Source organism: Erithacus rubecula (assembly GCF_903797595.1).
Source record: "Erithacus rubecula genome assembly, chromosome: 22".
Taxonomy (NCBI): Eukaryota; Metazoa; Chordata; class Aves; order Passeriformes; family Muscicapidae; genus Erithacus; species Erithacus rubecula.
In genome coordinates this window covers 1,909,815-1,937,053 of record NC_136674.1, presented here as the reverse complement: position 1 = coordinate 1,937,053, position 27,239 = coordinate 1,909,815, and the positions used below count along the sequence as shown (strand labels likewise).

The 27,239-nt window shown below is 41.8% G+C and overlaps 1 protein-coding gene across 12 annotated transcripts in view; it reads right to left on the bottom strand.

Annotated features, from left to right (window-relative positions):
• The window catches only part of BCAS3 (BCAS3 microtubule associated cell migration factor), a 292,321-nt gene extending 265,906 nt beyond the window's left edge, over positions 1-26,415 (bottom strand). For 8 of the 12 annotated variants that reach the window (XM_079325188.1, XM_079325189.1, XM_079325191.1 and 5 more), the window contains exons 1-7: positions 26,159-26,415; positions 24,686-24,772; positions 21,974-22,028; positions 20,546-20,618; positions 19,624-19,730; positions 12,458-12,539; positions 5,249-5,321 (exon numbers count right to left, since the gene is read on the bottom strand). In XM_079325188.1, the coding sequence (XP_079181314.1) occupies positions 5,249-5,321; positions 12,458-12,539; positions 19,624-19,730; positions 20,546-20,618; positions 21,974-22,028; positions 24,686-24,756 (461 nt within the window). In that variant the 5' untranslated portion in view covers positions 24,757-24,772; positions 26,159-26,415. The other 4 variants (XM_079325180.1, XM_079325186.1, XM_079325187.1 and 1 more) reach the window with 4 other exon arrangements.
• Between the last annotated feature and the right edge of the window lie 824 nt (positions 26,416-27,239).

Genomic DNA, 27,239 nt, shown 5'->3' with positions numbered 1-27,239 from the left:
TAATGATATCAGATTTTTTTTTAAATTGTATTTTAATTGTCTTTTCCTCTGTTTTGGAGATTTAAAAGGAGCTCATCCATATATGAATGGTTGAGCTCAGTAAAGTCCCATGACATTTTCTTTGTATATTAAATATTTTTGAAGGAAAGGAAGGGAAGAGGGCCCATGGTAAGGGAGAAAATGGCATTTAGTACCAGATGCAAAGCTCAAACACTGTCAGGTTGTAGGGAATTACTGGAGTGGCAGCACTTGGAGTAACAACACAGAAACAAGGTCTGGAAGTTGAAGCAGTTTTCAATCAGCTGCTCCAACTCTGAGCAAGAAGTGGCAGCACTTGTTTAGGAAAAAACAGCTTAAAGAGCATCCTCTGTGAGCCCACTGGGAGCTGATGGCTTGAAGTGTCCTCAACCACCCTGAAATTTCTACTTTGCAGTGTCCTTTAAATCCTCCCTACAGTACAGAGCACAGGAATAACCCTGGAACATATAAGAAAAGCAAATATAATCCTCAACTGCTCTCTGGGTCCCTGTTGATTTATAGCAGTTATTTCTCAGACAGACAAAAACACACAGATGCAAACAATTACTCTATTTTTGTAGGCAACAAGTGAGGTGGGTGGTAATTTTGAAAAATCCTGTCACAATATTCTGGGGTGTTTTTTTTTTATTATTTTTTGAAGTAACCCTCAGCACACAACAAACATTTGCCACATCAGAGACTTTCCAGGGCCTGAAGGGGCACTTTGATTCCAGACCGCTGCAGGCATTAGTGGGGACGTAATTAGGGTAAAAAGTTCAACCACAGCTCCATGTCTAGAGTGCTGCCAGAAATAAATTTCCTCTCATTCACTGCTTTCTACTGTACCCTCCCTGAGAAACATATTGAAAACACATTTATCTTTGTAGAGTTTGTTCCTCTTCTAATTAACTTTATAGCGTTTACAGTATTGAATAATTTAAAGTGGAATTTCAAGTGGCCCTGGAAGCAGCAGCCCTGCCTGTAATGGTGCTGTGCATTATCTTTTCCCTGTGGTGCTTCTTTTGACAAGTTACTGGGGGCAGCTTTGTGCTCCAGCTGGTTTTATCTGGACTTCCTTCCCATCCCTTCATCCCCTCCCTGCATCACTACACACAAAGGGGTTGGAACAGCAGTAAAACAAAACTGAGCCTCAGCTGAGAAATCTGCTCTCCCAAACCTCCACTCCATCCCAAGGATGCCTTGGAAAAGGTTTATCTTTTTACAGCTTCATAAATCAAAGCTTCAGAAGGTCAAAACTACCCATGCTTCTCACCAGCTGGTCAAGGTTTGACCCCACATAGTAATTTTCTCCCAGTTTTGATCCAAGATTAACAGTTTATTATAGTTCAAAGGTTATTTCTTACTCTAAGTTCACTGAGACAAACATTTGGAATATCAGAGGAACTCCAGAGCTTTGGTATTTACAGATGGAAACATCACCTTATTCCTTTAAGGCTCCATCTCCTGGCATTGGAACTTGTGAGAAAATTCACAGAATTACCAGCAAACATCACTTCAACATTACTAAAATGTACATTTTTATAACCACAGAATCAACTTACAAGAAATAATGCTGGGGTCTGAAGAGCTCTTTTAAAGATGGAGATTCTATCCTTAGCATGTAACAACTTCATCCAGCATCACTAAAAGGAATTTAAACTACTTTATTCCTGCCTCTCTCAGGATCTTAAAAGCTGCAACACAACCTGCTAAGGCTAAACTGAATTTTCCTAAAAGAAATCAGAGAGGGAAATGTTTTTCATCTGCTGGAAGGGAAGGAAGTCTTTGCCAGGCAGCTGACACCACACAGCTCTGCAGTTATGCAGCAGCACAAGAACCTTTGGGACACAAATCCCCAAAAGTAACAGAAATGAGAGAGTTTTGCCCAACTTTAGAGGTCCTACTGTACTTTTTGCAACAAAATAATTAAATTAAATTTGCTCTCTAGGCTTGAGAGTCTTCGCAAAATCTGCGTTTTGCACAGTCTTCAATAAAAGCCCACAAATATTTCACAAACTTCACAAAATCAATTTCACAGTGCCCAATACAATTGAAAATCAGAACCATCTGGCCCAGAGCATTTTTCTGTGTGGTTTCAGAAAACAAACTGCATTATCCATTGGAGTGACAGCCCATGGCAGGGCTGAGCCAGGTGAGTCCTCACATCCCCACTGCCTTTGCAAGGGAATTCCAGGAAAAATATTCCAGGGAGAGCTCCCCTGAGCAGTGTCAGAACAAAAACTTCATTCACCAGAGCTCCTTTTCTCCTTTTGGGGGACCCTTGCAGGAGCTTTTTGAAGCATTAACAGTTATGGACACTTAGAGTGGACACTGGATTTTATCACAGCTCAGTGACTTTGCCAGAGCAGGTTAAGGTGACTCTGAAATATTAATTGAGAAAATATTAACACTTTAATTGTGCTGTTAGTCATGTGAAGCTGCTTCCTAAACCTGAGCACTCCCATAAACACATTCCTGAGCTGAAGCTGGGTTAAGGTTAGCAGGATTTCATCTACAGTAGCCATGAGAATAAAGCACAGGCTTCCTGAAAATCTGCTGCCAATTGATTTGCCTTGTAAACAGATCAGCAGGGGAAAAAAAAAATGCTGGCTAGTCAAAGTTACACATTTTGTTTGCTCCAACTACTCCTCCTTCTTTAATTTACCCTAATTTCCCCTCTCCTCCCATGATTAATAAAGATTACCTCTTGCTTCTCAAGTCCTTAAAGGACCTCCATCCAATTCAAGTCATCCAAAATTTCCCACCACTCAATATCATTAAATTAATCCACTTTTCTAAAAATATATGCTGGGAAGCCAACACAGGCTAGAAGCTGCTGAAGAAATCACTGCCTGTAAATTCTTAATCATCTATTACTGGTTATTTAATTAGTTACCTGCATCACCAGCTGATTATCATACTTGCCTAGGTAAGATTCTGATATAATCTGGTCATCTTTTAGCAAAATAATTTGGTTATTTGGACACAGGACAAGGGAATCAAAACAGCAAATATTTTTTGTTAAGGATGGGTTAAAAAAAATACTTTTTGCAAGAGCATGTAGTGACAGGACAAGGGCTCTGACTGCCCTGTCCCTGCTCCTTCATGTGCTTTTATTTCTCTCCTGGAATGGTCATTTTGATTATTTTCAGCTTTCTTGTTATCAATATCATCTACTAAAGGGCAAAGTTGCAATCTCTCCATTAATTCTCAACTGGTTTTCAAATAATCTAAAATAAAACAAAATTATCCTGGTTGGTTTCCCTTTAAATATCTCCATTAGTTAAACTGAAATATTTCTTTAACATTTATATTTGAACAGAACAAAAGTAATGGATTTTGGACCACTCTGGTGCATTTAAAAGTGTTTTTACAGATCCAGTCTGTTCCAAACTATGGCTTCAGTAACCCATGTGGGGAAAACAGAGATATCTTAATGTTTCACCACCTAGGAAATGCATTAATATGCACCAAACCCATCAATTAATTTTATGTGTGTATGAAGATTTGGTTTTTATCACCAGGAACAAGCAGGAATGTCTTTACAACCCTCCACAACCCCCAAATTTAGGCAGATATTCTTTCATTTTTGGTTTCCCTTTTAATTTGCAAATCTTGTAATCTAAGACTGAAGTTGACTGAACCAACCTCTAAGCCAGCAGAGAAATATCAGCCAAAAACCACAATCTGTTTCCTATTTCTGAGTCAGGATTGCATCTTTTGGGGGGCTGTGAAAACAATTGTTTTGAAAAGATTATCCAGTGAGTCATGGCCTGGTTTGGGTTGGAAGGGGAACCTCAAAAATCATCCAGTCCAACCCCCCTGTGAAACATTTCAGGCCTTTTATGAGCTGGAAAAATGTGACTTTTAAATACAGAAAATGTGTGTACCAGAAAATCAGATAAGAGGCAAAAGTTCCATCTTGATGAGTATAAAATGATCACATACAAGAATAGAAAATAAAATCTATTACCAGGAAATTCATCTGGGAATAAATTAATAATTGTAACAACAACTAATTATTTGGAAATGACAATATTATGGTGTTGAAAACACATGAGGGGCCTTTTTTATTTTTTTTTTTAAGGAAAGCAGAAACTCCCATAATCTTTGAATTATTTTCCATTAATTGAGGAATACAATAACACCATGAAAATAATTATTTTCAGGGTTTGTTCATTTCTCAGGTATCTCAGCTTCCAAAACAAGAGTGTGAAGGAAGATCTTTACTAAAACATATCCTTTACAAATATAAATACAATGTTTGGATAAAGACAGAGCAGTATTTGCACCTCCAATTTATGAATAGTTAAACTTAAAAGGCAGGGAAGAAAAGGAGAAAAATCACCAGAAACTGGTTTTTGCAAGTTACAAATACATAAAGAAAAAAAAAAATTCACTTCTCTGCCTTATGTGGATTTTAATTCAAACATTTAAAGCAGGCAACATTAATACTGCAATTTAACAGAGTAATAACAGAGAAAGGTAAAGATTTGACAGTTCTTCCTTCACACACACAGTGATTAAATTCTTAATTGAAAAAGGTGTGGCACAGAATTAGTCTTACAACTGTAAGAAGATTTACTTCAACTGCTCAGCCATTAAATGGCTGTGTAGAGGATTACCCCTGAAAAGCAAATATTTTCCTGTAGGTAGAGATATAAATCCTGTGCATTGTCTGAATCAAACATAAAATATCTTAAGGGCCTCTTTTATAAGAGCAGTGATACAACAATTCTGTAGGGAGCACAAAACAAGACTGTAAACTGATTTTTTTAACTCAGGGAAGGAGGTTTAACATGTATTTTGCTAATAAACAGTGTGTGGCTGCAACAATGAAATGCTTGGTATTTGTAATTTGTTTGCTGCTTGAAAAATTATTTTTTAAGACACAGAGATTGCTTTAAACACTTTACAGTCATAATTCTGACCCAATTTATTAAAAGAAAAGGTTAATCATAAAGTTGTGATTCCAATGAGAATAAAATAAACTTAAAATACATCTTAATTTATTTTATATCAAAAGTCTCTTTTTTATTCCTTTCCAGAAGCTTAAGTCATAGGAAAATATATGTTGACACACCAAAAAATAGTTTAAAACCACATCCCAGTGTGGGATCTTCATCCCACTAAGAAAAAAGGAACAAATCTTTAAAGATGTCATCTACTGGGTTTTTCAGATGGCAATATAATTTATATATTCCTTTTATACACAAAAAACCATTCTTACCCAGAAGATCCAATGCTTTTGCACACACCAAGCAGAGGTCTCTTCTCAGCAAAATTATCACATTTCTGAGCACCTGAGGAGAGGGCAAACAAAAGAAAAAAAAAAGCAAATCACTATGTACTTGTAGTTTCCAAGTGCAGGTTGGGGGTTTTCTGAATATAACACAAAACTCACAGCTTGTGCAAGATGAGGGGCAGAAATTCAAATTACAGGAGAGCTGTGAGCACTGAAGGACTGATCCTGGCAGAGGAGAAAATGAGAAACAAGCAGCAGAACGTGGCCAGGCTTTGGGAGTGATTTTGTGTTTATCCCATTGGGGTTGGGATTCTGTCACTCTGGAAATGCTTCTTGCTCATTTTTTTTGGTTTTTTATGAAGTTGTCTGCACAAGGCCCTGGGCAGGGCTTCACACTTTGGCTTCCAGTTTGTCAAAATGAACCCAAGCTCAGAGCAGCCCCTGCCCTGTGCCCAAGAAAACAGCAGATGAAACTCAAACCACAGCAACCTGTTCCAGCAGCAGGGGATTCAAACCTTTAAAAAACAACCTTCAAGTGGAAGTACAACTCCTAGAGCACATCCCATCTGAATTTAGGGGTGGTGGCCCCAGCTGAGCTGGTTTGTGCCAGGCTGGGTCCTGTCCCACACCAGTGGCACCAGCCCTGCTGCCACCCAGCACAGCAGAATGTTAAAGACACCACACTTCTTAAAATGGGTTTGTAAGAGTCTGGAGAACTTTGCTTTACTGCTGCATAAATAGAAATAAAACTAAAATGGAGTTTAAAAAAATAGAAAAATCTCATTCTGCTTGTGAGCAATGTTTAACTGAATTCCAGGGTTTGTTTCTACCCAACTTAAATAGCAAAGCAACAACCAATACCACCACTACTAACTTTCCTCCATTTTCTTTCAACCTTTGCCTTTTTAATTATCTATAGGTCTGCATGTTTGTGGTGAATAATGGAATTTTATTTTTTTTTCTCCATTATACATCAAACCCTTTGATCTCTAAAGAATATTATTGATATAGTCTGCTCAAAATTTAAATCTTAAATACAGCTGTACAAAACAAAATCATTTATTCAAAAAGGCACAATTAACAATATACATTTTGACATAGCAGACTGTTAATTATTAATAACTCAGGTACATGCATTTAATTTGTAACAAACACTGTTGAGTCCTCTCATCTGTACAAGGAAAAATCTTCCCTCCTACACCTTTGGGTATTTATAAAGTCAAATGGGTCACATCAATAAATCCACCATCAACAATAGCTTTACAAGTAACCTAAACCTGCCAGATGTATTTTCCTTTTATTCCTATTATTTCAAGCTCTTTGGTGAGTCAAACCTGTACTGTATGTTCTGACCTGTAAATTGATAAATGAAACATAAAAGTCTTCTTAAGAATCTGGCAAGCAATTTGTTTCCTTCAGTCCAGGTAACAGATGAATTCTATTTGTTCTGTTCCCAGCACTGAGGGTGAAATGCTGACTACCAGCAGTTCTGACACTGATTTAAGTGCAGCCAGCATTTCACCTGAAGTATTTAATTTTTTTTTTCCTTTCTTTTTCTCATTAGGATATATTAGAGACACAAATTCAGATGTTTCTTTATGGTTTAGTTTAATAACCAGGAAGGGGAAAGAAGGAGGGAAAACGTGGAGGGGAGTCCAGGGAATCAAGTGCCCAAAATCAAAAGCAATGCCAGATTTAATACCCACAGCACAGATTTGCAACATTTTTCCAATAGGTGCTTAAACTTCTGATTTCTGTCTATAATGACTCGAGTCCCTCAATTTAAAAAAAAAAATCCATTTTCTACTTCAATACTTTCAGAATGTAAATATTAATAGTGCAGGGAAGGATCATTACTGGGAGGCCTCTGAGGGCATTAAATCAGGTTAATAGCTGTCCCATCCATGGGATTGCACTGAGTGCCATGTGCTGGCCTCTGCCACACTCTAATGCAGGCAGGAGCCTCTCCCAGCTCTGGGGTGGCATTTAATCTCCCAAGTTCTGCTGGATTAATTTTCATTTGTAAAATTGTGTTTATTTGCATGTGCGAGGCGCTGACGTTGCACACACCTGCTGCACACACAGTGTTTAACAAAATTGAAATGAAAAAACAGCTCTCTAAATCCCCCCAAATACAAAAAGTATTGAAATCCTGTTGCAAAGTCTTTTTCTTAAACTCCTTTTATTCTAAATCCTTTTAACTCTGTCATATAACACTACAGCATTTATAAAATGCTGGAAATCCTGACAAATCACACAATTAAAGTAATGAAAACTGCCCTTCCTGCCAACAAGGCACCACCTTATCTACAGCTCCATTTAGCTAAATGATAGGTTTGGTTTTTTAAAAACCTAACTTCTGTTAGTGTGCTTAAAATTGAAAAAAAAAACAAAAAAAAAGGGGAAAAAAATCTCTTTGTGGTTAAATGAAATTTCATACAAATCAACATTTAGAAGTTGATGAAGTCAGGCTACCCACATGTCAGCTCAAAGCAGCTTAGGTCTTGTCCTGCTGATGAAACTGTGAATAGAAACCTCAGGGCCTGCTCAGGCCTCTCAATAATGCCAATAAAAAGAGTAACAACACCACCAAAACCAGCAGATCTTTATGTAGAATAAAAAAATGAAACCCAGTGGATGTCACAGGAAATCAAAAGCTGCTCAGAACTCTGGAAATCACCTTGGTTTCCCAGGAGGAGGATGAATTTCACACTCTGACCTATTTAGGGGGCACTGAGGCATCATGGAGTGGATTTTCCTGGTGTGTAATTTCACTGATCAGTCCCATTCAATAATGCAGTGCTGCTCCTGCTCCACTAAATCCCTCTGATTTCCATCTTTTCCTTGGGAATCTTGTGGCATTTGTGGTCCTGCCCCACAGCAGCACAGCAGTACCTGGGAATGCCCCAGGCTGGAATTCCCTCTCAGCCCAGTTGGGTGAAAGTTTCAAATGCACTGGTCTAAAGCACCAGAAAATAATGAAATTATTATTTCATTTCATTTATGACATGATGATGGAACACAGGTCAGTCCAAAGCTTTGAAGAAATTGGGATTTTACAGTGTTGCACTCCAAAATTCTTCCCTACAACATCTCCAAAAGCCTTACTTGGAGAATTCCAGTCTGTAATTTCTATCATCCACAGACATGACCATTCATTATCCCAAAAAACCCCACAGAACAGTGGGAGAACACCAAAACTCAGACACACACCTGCACAAGCAGCCCAAACCTTGCCTGTCCATGGTGCAGGGCCAGCCCCTCCACCAGACAGAGCCTGGGATTATTCTGGGGATTTAAAACCACTGAACCACCCAAGTGGCTGAACATGCACAAACCTCACATCTGCCTTCCTTTAGAAAGCAACTTTAATATTAGAGCTCTCTAAGTGTACCTGCACATAAACCTGAGTCAGCTTTTGAGGTTCAAATCTTAATTTTGCCAACATCAAAGATGGGAGAATGGAGAACAGGGATAAATCTGCTGCAATATTTCAACTCTCAACGGGTTTTAGTACCTCTAAATTCTTTTTATTTCATTTTTCTGTTTGCTTTTTCCCCCCTTGCAAGTCAATTTGAGTGAAGAGTCAAATTCACTGAGAGATGTAGGGCTATTATACCATCTTTCTGCAAGCAGCATAATCTAGAAAATGGCAATAAATTAATTCAGCTCACTGAAGGAATTTATTTTCATAATGCTGAGACATGGAAATAGGTTTTACAGACAACCACTGATCTAAACTTCACCACACCAGCCTGTCACCCCTTTGAGCAGGAATTGCCACACACAGAGCTGCTCCTCTGGCTTTTTGAGTTTCTGATTGATTTTTAAACTATGCAGCTCTACCTTGACAAATGGGACAGCACAAGGGAAAGCAGGTATTTGGCCAGGGGCTTGTAAAATGACCTGGGAAAAGTGATAAAAAATGGGAGATTGTAGCACTGACTTCCTTCAGAAAGCAGCAACATTCTGATTTTGTAGGTGAAAGAACAACAAAGGTAACTGAATTAAATGCATCATTGCCTCAGCACTGGCAGAAAATCCAATTCCAAATCCAGGCCAACACCCAGACCTGGGAGTGAAGAGCCAAGGATGGCTGAGAGGTATCACAGCTCAGGATTCCCCAAGACTGCCAGAGTCCAGACTGAGATGTTCTCATACTCTAAACATGAGCTCTGCAAGCCCAAAAGTTGGTCCCAGTGCAAACTCTCAGTCTCCAAAAAGAGAGCACACATGAACACTGTAAATGCAGAGAGTAATTAAAGCCCTGCCTGCTGAAGGCAGTGGCAGGTATGGCCTGACCACAGAGCAGAGCTGGTATCTGGGGGGTTTAGCAATATTTACAGAAATCCCTCCATCCTTCATGGCCCTCTCCTCCAGGCTGCAGAGTAGGACAGTAAAGTGATGCTGCAGAGCTGGCCCAGCTCAGGTTGGGTGGCTCAGAGCAGAGCTGGCCCAGCTCAGTTTGGGTGGCTCAGAGCAGAGCAGAACTGGCCCAGCACAGTTTGGGTGGCTCAGAGCAGAACTGGCCCAGCACAGTTTGGGTGGCTCAGAGCAGAACTGGCACAGCTCAGTTTGGGTGGCTCAGAGCAGAACTGGCCCAGCTCAATTTGGGTGGCTCAGAGCAGAGCAGAACTGGCCCAGCACAGTTTGGGTGGCTCAGAGCAGAACTGGCCCAGCACAGTTTGGGTGGCTCAGAGCAGAGCAGAGCTGGCCCAGCACAGTTTGGGTGGCTCAGAGCAGAACTGGCCCAGCTCAATTTGGGTGGCTCAGAGCAGAGCTGGCCCAGCTCAATTTGGGTGGCTCAGAGCAGAGCTGGCCCAGCACAGTTTGGGTGGCTCAGAGCAGAGCAGAGCTGGCCCAGCACAGTTTGGGTGGCTCAGAGCAGAGCTGGCCCAGCTCAGTTTGGGTGGCTCAGAGCAGAACAGAACTGGCCCAGCACAGTTTGGGTGGCTCAGAGCAGAACTGGCCCAGCACAGTTTGGGTGGCTCAGAGCAGAGCAGAGCTGGCCCAGCACAGTTTGGGTGGCTCAGAGCAGAGCAGAGCTGGCCCAGCACAGTTTGGGTGGCTCAGAGCAGAGCAGAGCTGGCCCAGCACAGTTTGGGTGGCTCAGAGCAGAGCTGGCCCAGCACAGTTTGGGTGGCTCAGAGCAGAACTGGCCCAGCACAGTTTGGGTGGCTCAGAGCAGAGCAGAACTGGCCCAGCACAGTTTGGGTGGCTCAGAGCAGAGCTGGCCCAGCACAGTTTGGGTGGCTCAGAGCAGAACTGGCCCAGCTCAGTTTGGGTGGCTCAGAACAGAGCAGAACTGGCCCAGCACAGTTTGGGAGGCTCAGAGCAGAACTGGCCCAGCACAGTTTGGGTGGCTCAGAGCAGAGCAGAACTGGCCCAGCACAGTTTGGGTGGCTCAGAGCAGAGCAGAACTGGCCCAGCTCAGTTTGGGTGGCTCAGAGCAGAGCAGAGCTGCCAGTCCCAGCAGTTCCAGGCTGGTCCAGCTCCTGAGCCAACAAACCTGCCCAGGCTCCTGCTACCAGCAGCACCCAGGACCTGCTGGAGGAGACCCCCAGCATGAAATGACCCCTGTGAAACAAGGCTTCATTATGCCACGAGGCACACCACGAGGCAGAGGATCTAACATCAAAGGGCTGCAGTTTTTTCACTAAATAGTTGACAAACGATTAAGTTCTGCTGCTGTAAAGTCACCAAGTTAAAGCCATGAGCTTTCCTTTCACACCTGGGAATGAGCTGCTTATCACCAGCTCAGATCTGTTTCTAGGAACGTGCCAAATCCATCCACCAAGAGACTCCTATTTTCAATAATTCCTTTTTTACAGCTTTACAGTAAAACAGTGTTTGAGCCTGCTGATGGTAATCAGCTTCTCCTTTACAAATTCCTTTTATTTCGTTCAGAATCATTAAAGCTCATGAGTTAGTTATCTAAGGCCTCTTATTACAGCTTTGCTTTTATCTGATTCCAGATACTGGTCAATGATACATTCATGTACTTTTAATCAAAGATTTATTTAAACCAAGCTATGTAAAAAGAGACCAAAACATGTTTTTAAAAGGTTTGGTTTAATTTAATATGAGCTAATTTGAATAGTTTTCTAATGTAACAACTATCATTGTCAGATGCTAAATATATGGAATTTAGGAGCAGAAAGATAATAACTGAAGGAGTTCATGAGTGTGATTTACTTGATTGAAAAATCAAAAACCTGTTTTAATACCAGAAAAAAAACAGAACTCCCAGGTTCTTCAATTAATTTACTTCATTCTCATTTCCATTTCCACTTCTCTTTCTCCTTTTTTTTTTCCTTTGAGAGAGGAAGGGGCACAGACATCCATTACTCAATGACACACATAATAGCAAAGAGCAGGGATTCCTTGGGAATTATGCAGGGTTCCAGTAAATGGAATAAAGAAACAACAGGTTTGGGAAGTATTTTACTCTAAGACAGTTTAACCTGTAACAGCCACACAGCCACATATATTTGGTATATTCCTCTGTTTAGTAAATCACCAAAACAATATATAATATGTCCATTAAGCATTCTTCATCTGCTTTCTTTGAAACACACATAATCAGTACAATTTGCTATGAATAATTTAAACAATAAGATTGTAGGCTGTGTTTTTGGAGATCATTAATTAATTCATAAAATATGACTAGAAATTCTAACCTGGCATAATCCCTTGGTCATACTAGAAACACATACTAGAAACACTTGGTCATACTAGAAACACTAGAAACTTTCATGCACAAAGTAAAACAATCAATTTAATTTAGACCCAAACAGTTCTTTTCAGAAGTCAACAATTCAATTGGGTATGGATGGAACAGGGTAATTTTTTTTGAGGAATTTGCTTGTTTATGCACAATTGCTCAGATCTTCCAGCAAGTTCTTCTTGGGGTTAACTGTTCTGGAAGAATCCTGTTAAATTTAGCAGCTTGGTTTTGAATTTGATAAAACAGTGTTGAAGCAGTGACAGAGAGGAGCTGCACTCAAGGGATGATAAAATTTAAACCAGTGAAATGGTGAAAGCGAATAAAGTTAATATAAAATAAGGAGAAATTGAACAAATCAGAAGGCAAAACAAAAAAAAAACCAACTGTGTGGTCTGTTTTGGTGTGAGTGGAGTGGGAAGAGGCTGGTGCAGAAGCTGGGTGAGGGGTGGTGGGGTGGGGGTACTCACTGATCTGAGGGGCTGGCAGGATCCGAGCGGCTCGAACGGGCCCGTGGCGCACCGAGAACAGCTCCTGAGCTTCCCCACTGATCTGCAAAAACACCAGCACTCAGTGATTCCTGCACAAACATCCATCCCCAGCTAGCAAAGCAGGTGCAAAGGCATTGTAGGGAAATACATTGGTAAGGCTCTGCCCAAGCAAACACTGCCATCTCCTTTAATTGAAAATATAAATGAGGAGTTTTGAATTAACTGGTCGTGACCGCACAGGTTTTGGAAGAAGGAAGACTTCAAGCTGGCTAAAACTGCCAAATATTTATCCCACATTTCACGTGGTTCTAAAGGAAAATGCCAGCTAAACAGAGATCAATCAAGAGTGGCAAACACGGGTGGAAAAAATGGAAGAATTTCATATATTGGTTCATTTCAAACTCACCAGGTGTGAAAGCCATGTTTAAAAATAGGTGGTCAAGCTACTTAAGGCTGTCACTGATGGCAGTGTTGAAAAGATTAAACCAGAAGTAGTTAAGATGAATTTCCAGACTTCCTGCAATGGTCACTCAATGTATTTTCATAACTGCCTGGAAATGGATCCGATATGGAATGTCAAACTCCAGGAAAATGGCAAATATTATGGAGCTCATTTCCAACCAACCAACAACTTAAAACAGATGTAATGAGCCTCAGAACACAGCCAAGGCTGGCATCAAGTTTTGCCAAACAAGCAGCTTACAATATCAGAAGAGAACATGATTTGGAATAAGGTTCTTAGGAATCAATAAACTATAAATTCAAGGGAACTTTTGGAAATGTCATTTTATGGTTGTTTCCATTTCTTTCTTCACTTCAGCTCACACGTCCAAAAAGTTAAAATACTCCTACTGTTTGAGCAGCAAACCCCAAGTACAGTACTGCAGGCTCTCAGCTTACATCCACTCTTGCCTGGTTATTTATTATCACTGCTCTAGGTCAAGGGGGAGAATGAAACCCACCCCATGAAGCAAATTATAAATAAAATTACTTTAAAATACCATTTACTACAGAGCTAAGCCACCATTCTGCACACAATATGGAGAACTACTGTTTTTCCCTGTTAAGCCTGGAATTACACACAAGCTACAAAAATGTGGGGAAAATAACATTTTAACCCATTTTAGCCCAGCAGTTTATCAGTTCAAATCACTGTTAATGACACCATCAGAAATCAACTCACTAAAGGTTTGTTGATGGCTTTTAAGTGATCATGAGCTTGGATTGTAGTGTGGGGAAAAAAAAAAAGCCTCTGGATGAAAACATCTGTATCCAGAAAAAGCTCAGGAAAATGTAGAGCACAGCTAAGCAGAAAATGAGGAAAATTAAAGAGGGACAGAGTAACAGAAAGAGATTTTAAAAATTAAGACAGCAGCACGTTTTCTGTCCACTGGAACACAGCAGCTCTATGAAAAGGGAAAGGAGGAAATGGAAAAGAAGAAAAATAGAAGGTTTGGGAACTATTATTATTGGCAATTAAAGATTTTTCCCCCAAATCATGAAAATTGCTCTTTCACACGTGTATGCACATCTCTGGCTAGGAATGAAAACAAGAGGGAAAGGAACCAGCACAACAAAGGTACCCATAAAATATCCCAGCCCAGCTCAGACACCTCCTTCTCCTTTCTAACCCTGCCAGCACATCAGCCCCAGCTCCAATCTACTTCAAATAAAGTTCCAGTCCCCCAAGGAAGACACACTGAGAGGGCCAAACCTTCCTAACTCAAGTTCTGCTCTTAAATATCCTGAACTCCAGGAGAATGTTTATCCAGCCTGGGGTGCCAAGACCTGGTAGAGCTTAAACTTGAGATTTGCAAAGAAAAGCTTGAAAATGTCTAAATACAAATGAACTTTATTTGTAGTGAAGTATTTAACATGGAAATCTCAGCCCAGCTCTTCTCATGCATATAATGCAGTGACTTTTGAATAATTAATATTCATTATTTAAATATAATTTATTATTTTATATACTGGGGGGCAATTACAGAAAGTGAGGTTAAATGGAGTACCAAAAAGCACAAATCCAACAGTGAATAAGAGGACATGACAAGTATTTAGCCCCTGTGTTGAGACCACTGTATGTTAACTGGTCCTTTGCTCAGTCCCTGTAGCATGGAATTCTAAATCATGGAATGGTTTGGATTCAGCCTCTGAGCACCTGCTGACTCCTGGGAGCCAAAAAGGAGGAAATTTTAGGATACACCTCCACAGGAGGCTTTGTAATGAAAATACAAGATGCCACCCAACCACCAGCATCTTGCTTATAAAGAAAATTCAAATTCTCTAACAGGCACAAAACAAAGCTTCCAAAAAATCTACAACAGTGATCACATTTAAACACTAATATTTAATCTAGAATATTTTCATGAAATAACAGCTTTTCCAGGGGTTGAAGCTGTGTGTCCTTAGCTGTTCTGTTGAGACAGGGACTCATGGAAGACACTGCATGTTGTGTCTGCCATGAATTAGTAAGAGCTTGGTTGTTCCTTGGTTTGCTTGGCACTGAAAAATGCATTAGAGCTCTGAGTTCAAGATTGTCTTTGAATCCAAATTAGCTTCTTCCAAACACCACCACCACCACCAGAAGCTTCTGCTGCCTGCAGCCTCACAAAACCCTGAATTAACTGTGGTCAATGCTCCTGCCCTTCATTTATCTGTGGATAAAACTTTATTGCTGAGGTCACCCAGATCCAATCTGCCTGCATGGACAGAGATGGTGTGGCCTGATCTTCCAGCCCTTTTCTCACTGTGAATGGGACACTTTCCCCACCAGGAACACAAGTGGGACAAGGAATTGCACGTGGAGGGGACAAGGGGTCAGCTGTGGGCTGGCAACTCTCAGCCAAAGGCTCCACATCCCATTACCAGCCCCTGGAGCTCCACAGTCTCACACACACAGACAAAATATAAATAGAGCTCATGAATTGAAAACAGAGCTCTAAATTCTTCAAAAAGCACCTGTGAGAAACGAGGCTGTGGCTGCCATTTTGGATTGGATCCAGCTAAGTAGCAAGTCCCTGTGGCAGCTCTCAGAGCTCTTAAAAGTTTTTCTTTCCCATTCCAAAAGCCAAGAATATTTCCAAACAGGTTTCAAGAATTGGATATTAAGCTGTAAAAGCAGCTTCAGGTACTCGTTGTAGGGAAGAGGGAATCCAAAATGATGGCTCCAAGCTGCTCTGGTAGAACATCTCAGCTTTCCCAAAACCTGGGATCAACCACAACTCCCAGACCTACAGGGGAGGCTGGAAGCAAAGGATTCAAATCCCAAAAAAAAATCTTCATTAGAGGAGGAAGAAGAATCTTCTTCTCCACTTAAGACATTTTGAGCTACTGCTTAAACATGACAGCCCAGGAACCTGCAGTGCTGGGGAGTTTTTGACAGCACAGCTGGATTGTTTGGAGCACACCAGTTTGCACCCATTAAAAAAAGCTGAACAAAGGAAGTTCTGTTCACACCGAGGAGAAGTAATAGTTTCCAACCAGAGAAAATGGTTTTCACATGGTGAAAAAAAAAAAAAAAAAGCCAAACATACACCAAAGTGAAATGAATTTGAGTTTGGAACTCAATGTTTGAACTACTGTGCAAATCTAGAAATGGAAACTGGGGAATGTGTAACAGGAAAAGGGAATGATCAGGAGGTTGTTTTTAAATATTCTGATGTATGATTTAAACATGAACATATCATGATATGATGTTATAATATGATAATAAGCAATTGATAGATACCACCACCAAATATTGCTGCATATGGGTTAATGGCAACTTCCAGTCATGCTGCTGCTGAGAAAGTAAGGAAGGACTGGAAGAAAATGAACAAATTCTATCACTTCAGTTCAGAAATTCACTCAGCTCTTCCACTCAAACCACATCTCTGTAATTATCTAGAGACTGTAAGAATTTAGATGCTCAAGGAATGTTACTCTAGTGACTGGACTGAGGATGAAGTTGCACCTAGCACTTTAAATTATGGCAGTGCTAATGGAATCAGAAGTTTTATAAAACCACATTTTTTGCACACGGGTGCTTCTCCAGCATAAAAAAACCCCAAAGCATCAGCAAATTATTTGCATAGATATTTTCAAAGTCCTCAGACATTTGTTAGGGTCACTAGGTCATGTCATTATTCCATTTTTCTGAGTGGTACGTGCAAGTGGTTCCCTCTAGAAAGAGTTCTGGACAGAGGAAGGACTGCAGCTTGGGATGTGATAAGTTTCTTTTTTAATTGTAGCAAGAACCATTACATTAAGATGATTTTTCTACTTCTGAAACTCTCAACCTACAATGAAAAACAAAAACAAACAAAAAAAAGCAGCCAACGTGCATTCTCTGAACAGGAACATCTAGAACAGATACTTGGAAACCACATCAGGCAGAAACCAGCTCCAGTTGTCTCTGAAACATGAAACTGGGAGCAAGGGGAAAAAAACAAATTCCAAACAAAACGCAAAACTCCAGTGCACCATTATCAAACAGGAACTCCTGGTGTATTCCCAGATTGCTCCCCACTTAGCCAGGAGTATTTTAAGCCCAGTTTTAACCTTCCCACCCCCATGTGAGAGCAGAGATCAAAGCCCAACCCTTGGGATGGACACCTTGAGCTGCACTTCCAAGGCCAGGCTCCCCCAGCCCTTTGAAGCCTCCCTAATGGGATCTCCCTTTTTGCAAATCACACTTTTGTCCTCCAGAGCTCTTCCTCCGAGGAGATGTTAATGTGAAAGCACTCTCAGGCCGAGGAGAGACACGGCACAGAGGTGTGGGCAAGGCCATGGAACACCATTAGCAGGAGTGTGGGCTTAGGAGCTGTCATAAACACTTCATAATCACTCACACACAACCCCTGCTGCCTGCAACACGTTATTAAGTGCTGAATAGAGGGCCAATTGTAGGAATAAAAAAAGCACAATGCTACAGATAATGACTTTCCTGAGGAGATTTGCACATAAATGTCAGATTGTTGCTTTTGCAGATTAAGCTGGAGAATGCAGAGGTTGGTTTTTTTGTTTTTTTTTCCTTAGCTGGAATAACATTGCTTAATTACAAGCTAAATAATCAGCGGGGCCAAGAAGGAAGGTTTGTGTAATAGCAAAGGACACAAAAAAGTGTTGCCAAATAAGCTCTTAAATATTAAGTCAATCACATAACTGCCAGGTTTTATTGTGCTCAGGCTAAGCAAGGGGGGAAAATGCAAAGGAGAAGCAACAATGTGAAAAAACCCCTCCAGTTTATGTAAAACCCCCTCCAGCTCAAGTAAAACTCATTCCAGTTCAAGTAAAACCTCCTCCAGTTTATGTAAACCCCCTTCCACTTCATGTAAAATCCCCTCAACTTCATGTTCCCTCCAAATTTGTTGGATATACAATTCCTGCCCTGCAAAGTTATTAAAAAATGATGCTAAAGATCATTATTCTGTGAGAATCTCCTCTAACAGAGGAATAATTCCAGCACTGACACTGGACTGACACAAAGTTGTGCTCTCAGAATTTCACAGAATATACAAATGAAGAGCTGGGAAAATGATGCAATATCCCCACAGCTGACACTGTGAAGGTTGATGGTAAAATATTTCCAAAATATTTGAAATTTTTTGTATTTCAGGGCACTTCTCCCCTGCTCTAAGAGAAGCTGTCCTGCAACTTCATTTTTGTTATTTTTCCTGAAATACTAGCAAATACTACCAAAAGCTAGAAATTATGAAGAAGTGGAATACAATAGGGGACAAAAACAAAAAGACAGCCTGGCTGTACAGTCCTACTAGAAAGAAGGCAAAATCAGGTATTCCACAGCTAAACTTATGGCTCATTTGGACACAAGGAGGGAAAAAAAAAAAATAAAAAGAGAGGAAGAAAAATGAAAAAATCCATCCATGGTAACACATGTCCCTTTTTTAGCAGAAAACACAGGTTCATTAGATAAAAACATTTCAGCTGGATAAAATAGGGTGTTTTGTGAGGATAACTGAGCCCAAGCCGATACTCAGCATATGTTAATTAATTAATTATTTGATTGATGAGGGGATGCTGCCGCTCTTAGCTCGGTGTCCCAGCGCCACCGTGTGGGCGCTTTGTGTAACGCACCGCGAGAGGAAATCGCCTCTATTTTGGCTGAAATGTTCCCAAGATTCAGTTAAAATTCCTAAATTTTAATCAACAGTTACAAAATACTGAAATTTAGAGAAGTATATTAGGTGTCACTTCGTTTCTACTAACATTCCTTCAAACCCAAAACTTCATCAGCTTTTTTATTTCCTAATGAGATGCTAATGAGATGCAATCAAGAGGATAATAAGATGCAATAAAGAGGTGAAAAGCTCTACCACACTCACAAAACTCGATTTAAATGAACTTTTGCTGTAGAAATTAACATTATTTTCTAAGCTACTGGTATATAAACACATGTCCTACATAGCTAAAAGGTTGTAAAATGTACATATTTCTTAAAAAAGCAGTGTATTTTACAAAGGAAAAGAACTCCATCCTCTCTGTTTTATTCTGAAGGACAAGGTGTTGTGAGCAGCTCTGCTTTTTTAAGTTCAGAATTTTATGACCTACTGTATTCAACTTTATTCTCTCATTTTGAGAAATTTGGGAGAAATTCCCCAAATGAAGACCACGTGCCACATAAACCACTCTGCAACACAAACCAGGGGTGGGGATGACAGCATGAAATCAAACCCATATGCACACAGAGGCCTTCATAAAATTAAAATTGCAAATCATGTCCATGACAAACATGTGATTGTAAAATACCATTAATGCTGTCATACTTGAGTTCCTGGAAAAAACAAATCCTGTTGGTGTTTTTAAACCCTTGTTCCTTTCTGTTAAAAAAAAATCTGGTTTGGTTTGTGGGGCTACAGACTATTCCAGAATGGCAAACACTGCTCCCAGTTTGAGTCTGGAAATGGATTTAGCAGGAATAAAGTGTAAAAAGCCCTCAAAAATCTGCAGCTACATGAACTGAAGTGTTTGAGCAGTGCTCAGCATTATCTGAAGATAAGCACATTGCACACAGTCCACATGACACTGATGGGAAGTGTTGGCTCTTTCCACTTCACTGGGAGAAATTCAAGGTAAAACATTAAAGTTCTAACACAACAGTGACAAAGAAAAGGAGAAGTTAGGAGGGAGCTGAGCTCTGTACTCACAGGAATGCTCCAGACCTGCATCCCATCACTGTATCCAATCAGCAGCAGCAATGGGGGCTCATTCCCAGTGCTGTGGATTTCATGGAATTCCATATTCCTGGATGTATCTGAATGAGATTTTACAGCAAAGCCATGATTAGACAGCAGCATCAAGCTCTCAGCAACATGAGATGGTGTTTCCTCAATTACTAGAACTAAAAGCAACCAAAGTGCTTTGTATTTTCATGCTGGAACAATATTGAAAATATATTCTTTCATGCAAACACCTCTGTCAAAGTTTCATAAAGAGAAAGCCTTAAAATGTAAAATGATGGATAAATATTCTGGATAACAACATGGTCTGAGAGAAAATGGTGATTGATTCCCCATCAGACCTGAGCTCTTCCACCTGTTTATTCCTGTTCTCCCTTTTTTAAAGGAATGTTAGGGATGGAGTGAGAGAAAACCTAAATCAGGGTTACTAGAACCAGGAATTACCTCTAATCTCTATGTGGCTTTTTATGGCCATCTTTGGCAAGTTAAGGTTTGTTTGTTTTTGGGTTTGTTTTCCTTTTATTTATTAAAAAATCTCAGGCAATCCCACATTAGGTTCATACAACAAAACTGGAATATTCTTCAGAATCCTTCATGTTGTGTTTAAATTTATATTAAATTTAAATTCCAATTTTTTAAATTTATTCATCCTGTTCTGACTGGGCCTGGAAAAATCCTCTTTCACCACCCCAAATAAATCTGTCTCTGATGCTTCCATGCTTTCAGTGAGCTTTGTTCATTCTTTCATGGTTGAAAATGTCATTTAAGAGGAGTTTTACTCAAGAAAATCATCATGTTTATGATTATTCTACTACAGAGAAAGCTGACTGGAATTATTGCACATGCACCCAAAACTCACAAGAACAAGTGAGAGAAAATGAAGCCATACCATTTAAATCTGCATTTTCAAATCTGACCCAGACAATCTTCTCTTTTTCTTCTGGTGGGGTTCCACTGTAGGCCTGGACAAAAAAGCAAAAGGGTTGAAATAAGGAGGATTAAATGGGTTTTTTTTCCCTTTAAGAAGGAATTTAATTAAAAACCACAAACATGATTCATGGAGCTCATTGTCACCAGTATTCACACAGCATAACCATGCTGAGCATCACTCACTGATGGAGGAATGACAAAATATTTATAACAATAAATCTTCTGGGGCAGGTAAGAAATGCCACGTGTCTTAGAGTGAGTTAATAAAATTAAACACTGTGGTTTCTACAATCTTTAACTTCAGCAGTGTTGGAGGTTCTCACATGAGGTGTTTTATCATTAAAATTCTCTTTAATTCACTTAAAAGCTGTACAAGCCAGACTGAGGAAAGAAAGAGACCTTTACTACACAGTTTATATTGCTGACACCTTTCAGCTCTGTTTGTGACAACTTTAATGCAGCCATTTAAAAGAGAATAAACTGCAATTTCCAGCAGAACAGATCCATGTTTCAGTCCTGTGTTCTATAGATTCCCATAAAAAGATGAGATACAAAAAGAAATTGTGGAGTGAGACTTGCAGTGTTTCCAAACTGGGGGTTTTACAGTCCTCAGGAGAAGCTGTGGTAGCAGGAATGTGAGCAGCAGCAGAAATACCATCACTTCCAAATGAATTAGAACAAAATACTGAGCACTATTTGGGATTCAATATGAACACATCTTGTATAATCACTTTATACATGCCAGAAAAGCAGTAACATGAACTAAAAATACAAATGTGATAAATAAGTGTGGGGTTTATTTTTCAAAACAAATCACATTCCACAATTCCAAGGCAAACTGATTTGTGAAATAAAACACAGACTGTATCCTTCAACCAGAGGGGGGAATGGGAGGCTGTGGAATGCAGCAATCTCTTAATTGAAACTTTAAATGTGTTTAATTTTAACCCTGAGTCCAAAATCAATCCACAAATTGATATTACTGAGGGAATTGTTTTGGTATTATTAGGGAATAAATGCACTGGGAATTCCTAAGAGGAAATTCCTGAGGAAACAAGACACTAAGTAAGCAAGATAATCCTTGGAATCAGAAGCAGGATCATTTCCTGAAGCCACAATCAGCTGCAGTGCTCCCCCACCATGGACTACAGCTTTCCCAAAGAGTAAAACAAAAATTAGCTCCCTTCTGCTACTGGGAGTCCCAGGGCATTCCAGTGCTATATTTGATGTATATAAATATATTAAAATATATAAATATACATATTTAAATTTATTTTTATTTATTTACTTGTTAGGTGAAATAATAAATTTACAAAACAGAGTGGGGATTCCTGACACTGCTGTTTGTGCACTGAAAAAAAAGTAGTTTTAAAGATCCACACCTTACCTGTGGCACAACATCCTGGAGGAAGGTAACAACACTTTCCATGTATGACTGTTCCCTGGAAAAAAGGAGAATTTCAGCCAAAGGGGTTCAGAAATGGTCATGAATATATTAGATCAGCAAAAGGAAGCATGGGCAACCTTCAGCACAGAGTACTAAGCATGCAATGCAGGCACTTAATTTTACTGCCAAATTCTGATAATATAAATTGTGGCCTGTAAGTAGTGAAAGGATTGAGTAAGAATAATAAAAGTCTGGAAAAAAGCCAAGTGATACCTGCTGATGGAATAACTGCTTGGGGGGGAAAGTATAAAATCTAAATTCAAGGAATAAGCCATGTTCTCCACATCAGAGGGGTGTGAAGTGGTACAGGGATTTAGAAATTATTCCTCAGGATTTTCTCTAATTGATTAGGTTCTTACAACATGAAAATGAGGATTTAAACAATGACTGGAGCTCTCCTGGTGGCACAAATAAATTTCCAGTGCTCCTGTGCATGATGGACAATGCTGGAATACATGGCAGTGCTCAGGGGCAAGGGAGGGAACCAAATCCTGAGAATATCAAGGATATTTTCAGATAAGATTTGATAGCTTGGGAAGCTTTATTCCTTCTTGGAATTTCACCAGCAGCATCAACTGGGGATGGTTTACAGTGCCAGGTGCATTTGTTGGGGCAGATTTCAAGAAATGCTTTGAGTAGCCTGTCCCTGCAGGAGCAGCAAACCCTGGTGTAAGTGCTGAGTAACCACAGTGTGGGTGAGAGAAGCACAGACGCTGCTGAAACTGCTCAAAGTTGGTGCTGTGTGCCATCAGGAACACTTGAAAATGCTGGCAACAAGAGCTCCCTTCAGAAACTCTGAGATTATTTAAGAAAAGCCTTCAGGTTTTCTTTAGGCAACAGCTTTGGCAGCTCTGAAATTAACTTTTATGCAATTTTTCCTGTGCTAATTCAAGATTTCTCATAGCAACAAAGGAGAACTGTAAATTAGGAACTCTGGATGGCCAAAGGTGCTTTTTTCTGAAGCTGTGCAAGATTGTTTTAATAAAAATAGGAGTGTTTAGCACTGAAAAATGAAGCACTCTGGAGGATTTAGAAGTCTACAGAAGATACTTGAACCTAAACGCTGCAACACCTCTTTGGAAACAGAAAGAAATCTAAAATATGAAGTTTGACATTCCAGAAATCCTATTCCAGCCTGTGACCAGACCAGCCATGCCAGGATTTCTGCATCCCAGATTACCCCACTCAGCTTTAGGCTCAGGCCTTACAAAGGAGCTGTGGTTTCTTGTGTGCTGATTCCTCTCTGATTTATGTAGGTCACCAAGCTGCCCCTGCACACCTGTATTCAAATGCCTGGCCACAGGTAGAGAATTAAACACAGAGTCTGAAGCTGTCCTGGGAATGCCAAGCAGCCAGAGTCATGCAGAGCCTTCATGGCTCAGCTCATGGAATGCACTTTTTTCCCCTCTCCCCAAGCACATCTTGAACCCAAGTTGATGTTTGGGTGGTGTTTTATTCAGAGTGTGTGCTCTAAATCTTTCCTGAAGTTGAAAAAATTCCAGGGAGATGTCTTTAAAGTGGTTAAAAACAACATAACCCACAAAAAAATAAGCCCAATCTTCCTTTAATAACAATGTAGAAACTTAACATGAGCAGCAGAATGCTGCTGAGTGCTCAGCACACACAGATTTATTTTTGAGGCACAAACAGAAACCTCAAGAACAAAGGACCACGTTTAAAAAAAAGATCTTCAGAACAGATTATCAACTTCTTATAGTGTTTTTCTATTATAATAATCTCAAAGCATATTTTGAAGAAAATGTTGTTACAGAGAAGAAATACATTTGTTGAGGAATCCTGCCACATTAAAAAAATGGCTGAAAGACAAAGCTTAACACAACTTTTTGTGCTACAACAATCAATTTCCTGTGCTCTTTAATAAAAATGAAGTGAATCTTGTTTTTGGAAATATACAGTTATCTCCAAGGGCACAGTAACACCCCCTGAAGTGGGCATTTCCATACAGTGCTATTTTGTAGCAACATAAACACCCCTAGGAAGAAAAAAAAAAAAAAATTTGCTACAAAACTCCTTTAACAAACAAAGAAAAGACCATAAATCTTCCAGGCTGTCTTACAGCAAAAATCTCTTTTGCAATGGAAACATTCCCATGTGAGCACAGGGAAAATGCCCAGGCACAAAAAGTGTCTGTCAGGTGCTCTGACCCAAGAATGGAGTTTTTTCCTTTTTTCTGGGTTTTGTTCTTTTAAGTAAATTTTTCTTTTTTTTTAATTCACAATTCTCTTTCCTTGGAGAAATTTAATGACAAGTTTTGTATGTTGTAATACATCCACTCCTGGGAAAAAATGTTGTTGCAAAGAAGAGTAAGTGTGGCACATCCCTTTGGCCTAAGGAAGAAGTTGGCATCACTTTTCTACATTCCAATGTTTGTACAGCAAAATGGTGCAAACAATACAAAACTTTGCAGTAATTAGCTTTTAAATACACAATTTTGGTGTGCAAAGGATCCCATGTAGGGAGAGAGAAACGCCAGGTGTTGACTTTATTGGACAACGCTCAACACAACAAAACTGCAAAGTCAACACAAGCTGGTTTTGGGGGGAAAAAAGCCCAAACCAGCTCAGTCTGGGTTCTTCCACAAGAAAAATCAAACTCTTTTCAGTAAAAGCTGCTCTTCTAGAAGGTTCTTACGTGGCAGCTTGAGGGCGAACCACCACTCCTCCAGTGCAGCGACTGGGGCGGCGCGGGGACTCTGTGGCCATCCTTCCTGCAACACACCTGCAACAAACACAAATGTTTTAACTCACATTTCCACTGGATTATTTAGTACACACGTTCTTGGTGTGTTCTTCAAGAGGGAAACTTTGCTAACACAGATCTATAGGCCTCTTTCCAGCACTTTTGTTAGTGAGAAAAAGAAATAAGGCACCAAGCGGGTAATTTCTTCAATCACTCCAGCTTCTGGAATGTTTGTGGAAACAAAAAAAAAAACAAACCCCATAGATCTGCATGATAAAGTGGAAAATTATCTCTAGTTGTACTAGATGATCTTTAAGGAGCCCTCCAACACAAACCAGTCTGTGATTCCATGATTAAGGATAGTGGTACAGGTACACAGTGTCATCATCATTACACAAACCCACTATTTACTAATGGGCTGCTGTCTTGGAAAATAATTATATAAAAATAACGTGCAATCACAATTGCAGTGTACTGTACTCGTGCAAATACGGGTTACATTGGAGCTCACAAATTCTAGTGCTTTATGCCAGCTCTTTGTGCCATCCTCAAGCTTTCCTTCATACTTTTGTTCTCTAGGGGAAAATTCTGTGGAACATTCCTAAAGGCAGAAAGCACTTGAGGATCAACTCAGATCTCAGCCAGCCCTTCAGGGAACCCCCTCAGATGCTCTGTGGTGTCCCCTCACCTCAAACCTCTTCATAAAGTAAAAGAAAAAGCCAAATCCCCAACGTGGTATCAGTTATCAGCATCATCTTATATCAGGCCAGACTTGGTAAGGACCAGCTCATTAAGGGAGGCAGAATAACCCCTCAGAAATTAGTAGCAAAATAATAATTAGCAACAAAACGTTCAGCAACACAACAGCAGCCTGACACACACACCGAGGAACCTGGAAAGGCGAAGTGTCACGGAAAGGATGAAATCACCACACGGACACCTTTGCCTGCCGTGCCCTGAGTGCCAACACCTTGTGCCACCCCACCCTGAGGGGAAGGGAGCACCGGGACACATTTCAGCTCCTGGCCCGGGCCTGGGCACAGCCGCGCCTCAGCTCGGGGCACCTGCGGAGCCGCCACGGCCCCTCAGGAGCCCGGCAGCGGCCGGGCCGGCCTGGGCACCCTCCGCCGCCGCTATTGAGCAACTCCACACCCGAACACCGCGACCTGCCCGGCCTCTCTCCCGCCGCCGCCCGCTGAGGGGGCCGCGGCCTCCCGGAGCGCGCCCGCCCCGCCGGCCGCCCCTCACTTCACACCGCGGCAGCTGCCGGGGGTCCCTCAGGCCTCACGGGCGGGCCTGCCCTGCCCGCCGCCCCCCGCCCCGGCCGCTGCCCGGCCTGGCCTCCCCGCGGGGCCTCTCCGAGCCGCCACAGCGCTGCTCCGAGCTGCGGCCCCGCCGCGCGCCCCCGGCACGGGCCGCCCTCACCTGCCGGGCTCCCGGCGCCACTGACACTGTTTGGGACCCCCCGGGCAATGACACCCAGCGCACCGCGGCCGCAGCCAACCGGAGCGCGCGGGGGGCGGGCCGCGCCCCGCTCTCAGCCAATCGGCGGCCGCGCTGCCCGGCGGTGGGCGGGGCGCGGCGGGACGCGGCCGGGGCGGCGAAAGGCGGGCGGTGCTGCCCCCCCCGGCGCGCGCCCCGCGGCTTTGTTTACATCGGGGATCTCGCGAGAGCCGCCGCGCGCCGGGCCCGGCCCCGCGCACGTGGGGCGGGGAGGGGCGGGAGGGGAGGGCGGGGCCGGATTGGCGGGGTGGGGCGGGCGGCTCCGCGCGCGGTGACGTCACGGACAGGGCGTGGTCCGCTGGGCGGGGCTGTGAGGGGCCGTGAGGAGCCGTGAGGGGCATTGAAGGGCAGTGAGGAGTCATGAGAAGTACTGAGGGGCCATGAGGAGCAGTGAGGGGCCGTGAGGGGCAGTGAGGAGCAGTGAGGAGTCATGAGAAGTACTGAGGGGCCATGAGAAGCAGTGAGGAGCTGTGAGGGGCCTTGAGAGGCAGTGAGGAACCCTGAGGAACACTGAGGGGCCGTGAGGGGCAATGAAGGGGCCATGAGGAGCAGTGGGGGGCAGTGAAGGGCAGTGAGGAGCCATGAGGGGGCCATGAGGGGCAGTGAGGGGCAGTGAAGGGCAGTGAGGAGCCATGAGGGGGCCATGAGGGGCCGTGAGGTGCAGTGAGGAGCCATGAGGGGCAGTGAAGGGCTGTGGCAGCGCTGGAGACACGGCTGAGGAGGGGCCTCAAAAGCTCCAAAGGGGCTCTGAGCACTATGGAGAGAGACTTTGGACAAGGGCGTGGAGTGGCTGGACACAGGGAATGGCTTCACACTGCCAGAGGGTGGATTTTGATTATCCCTGTGAGGGTGGCAGGCCTGGCACAGCTGTGGCTGCCCCTGGATCCCTGGCAGTGCCCAAGGCCAAGCTGGACAGGACTTGAATCAGCCTGGGACAGTGGAAGATGTCCCTGCCCGTGGGTGACATTTAATTTGTCCAGCCCAGCCAGAGCGTGATTTATGT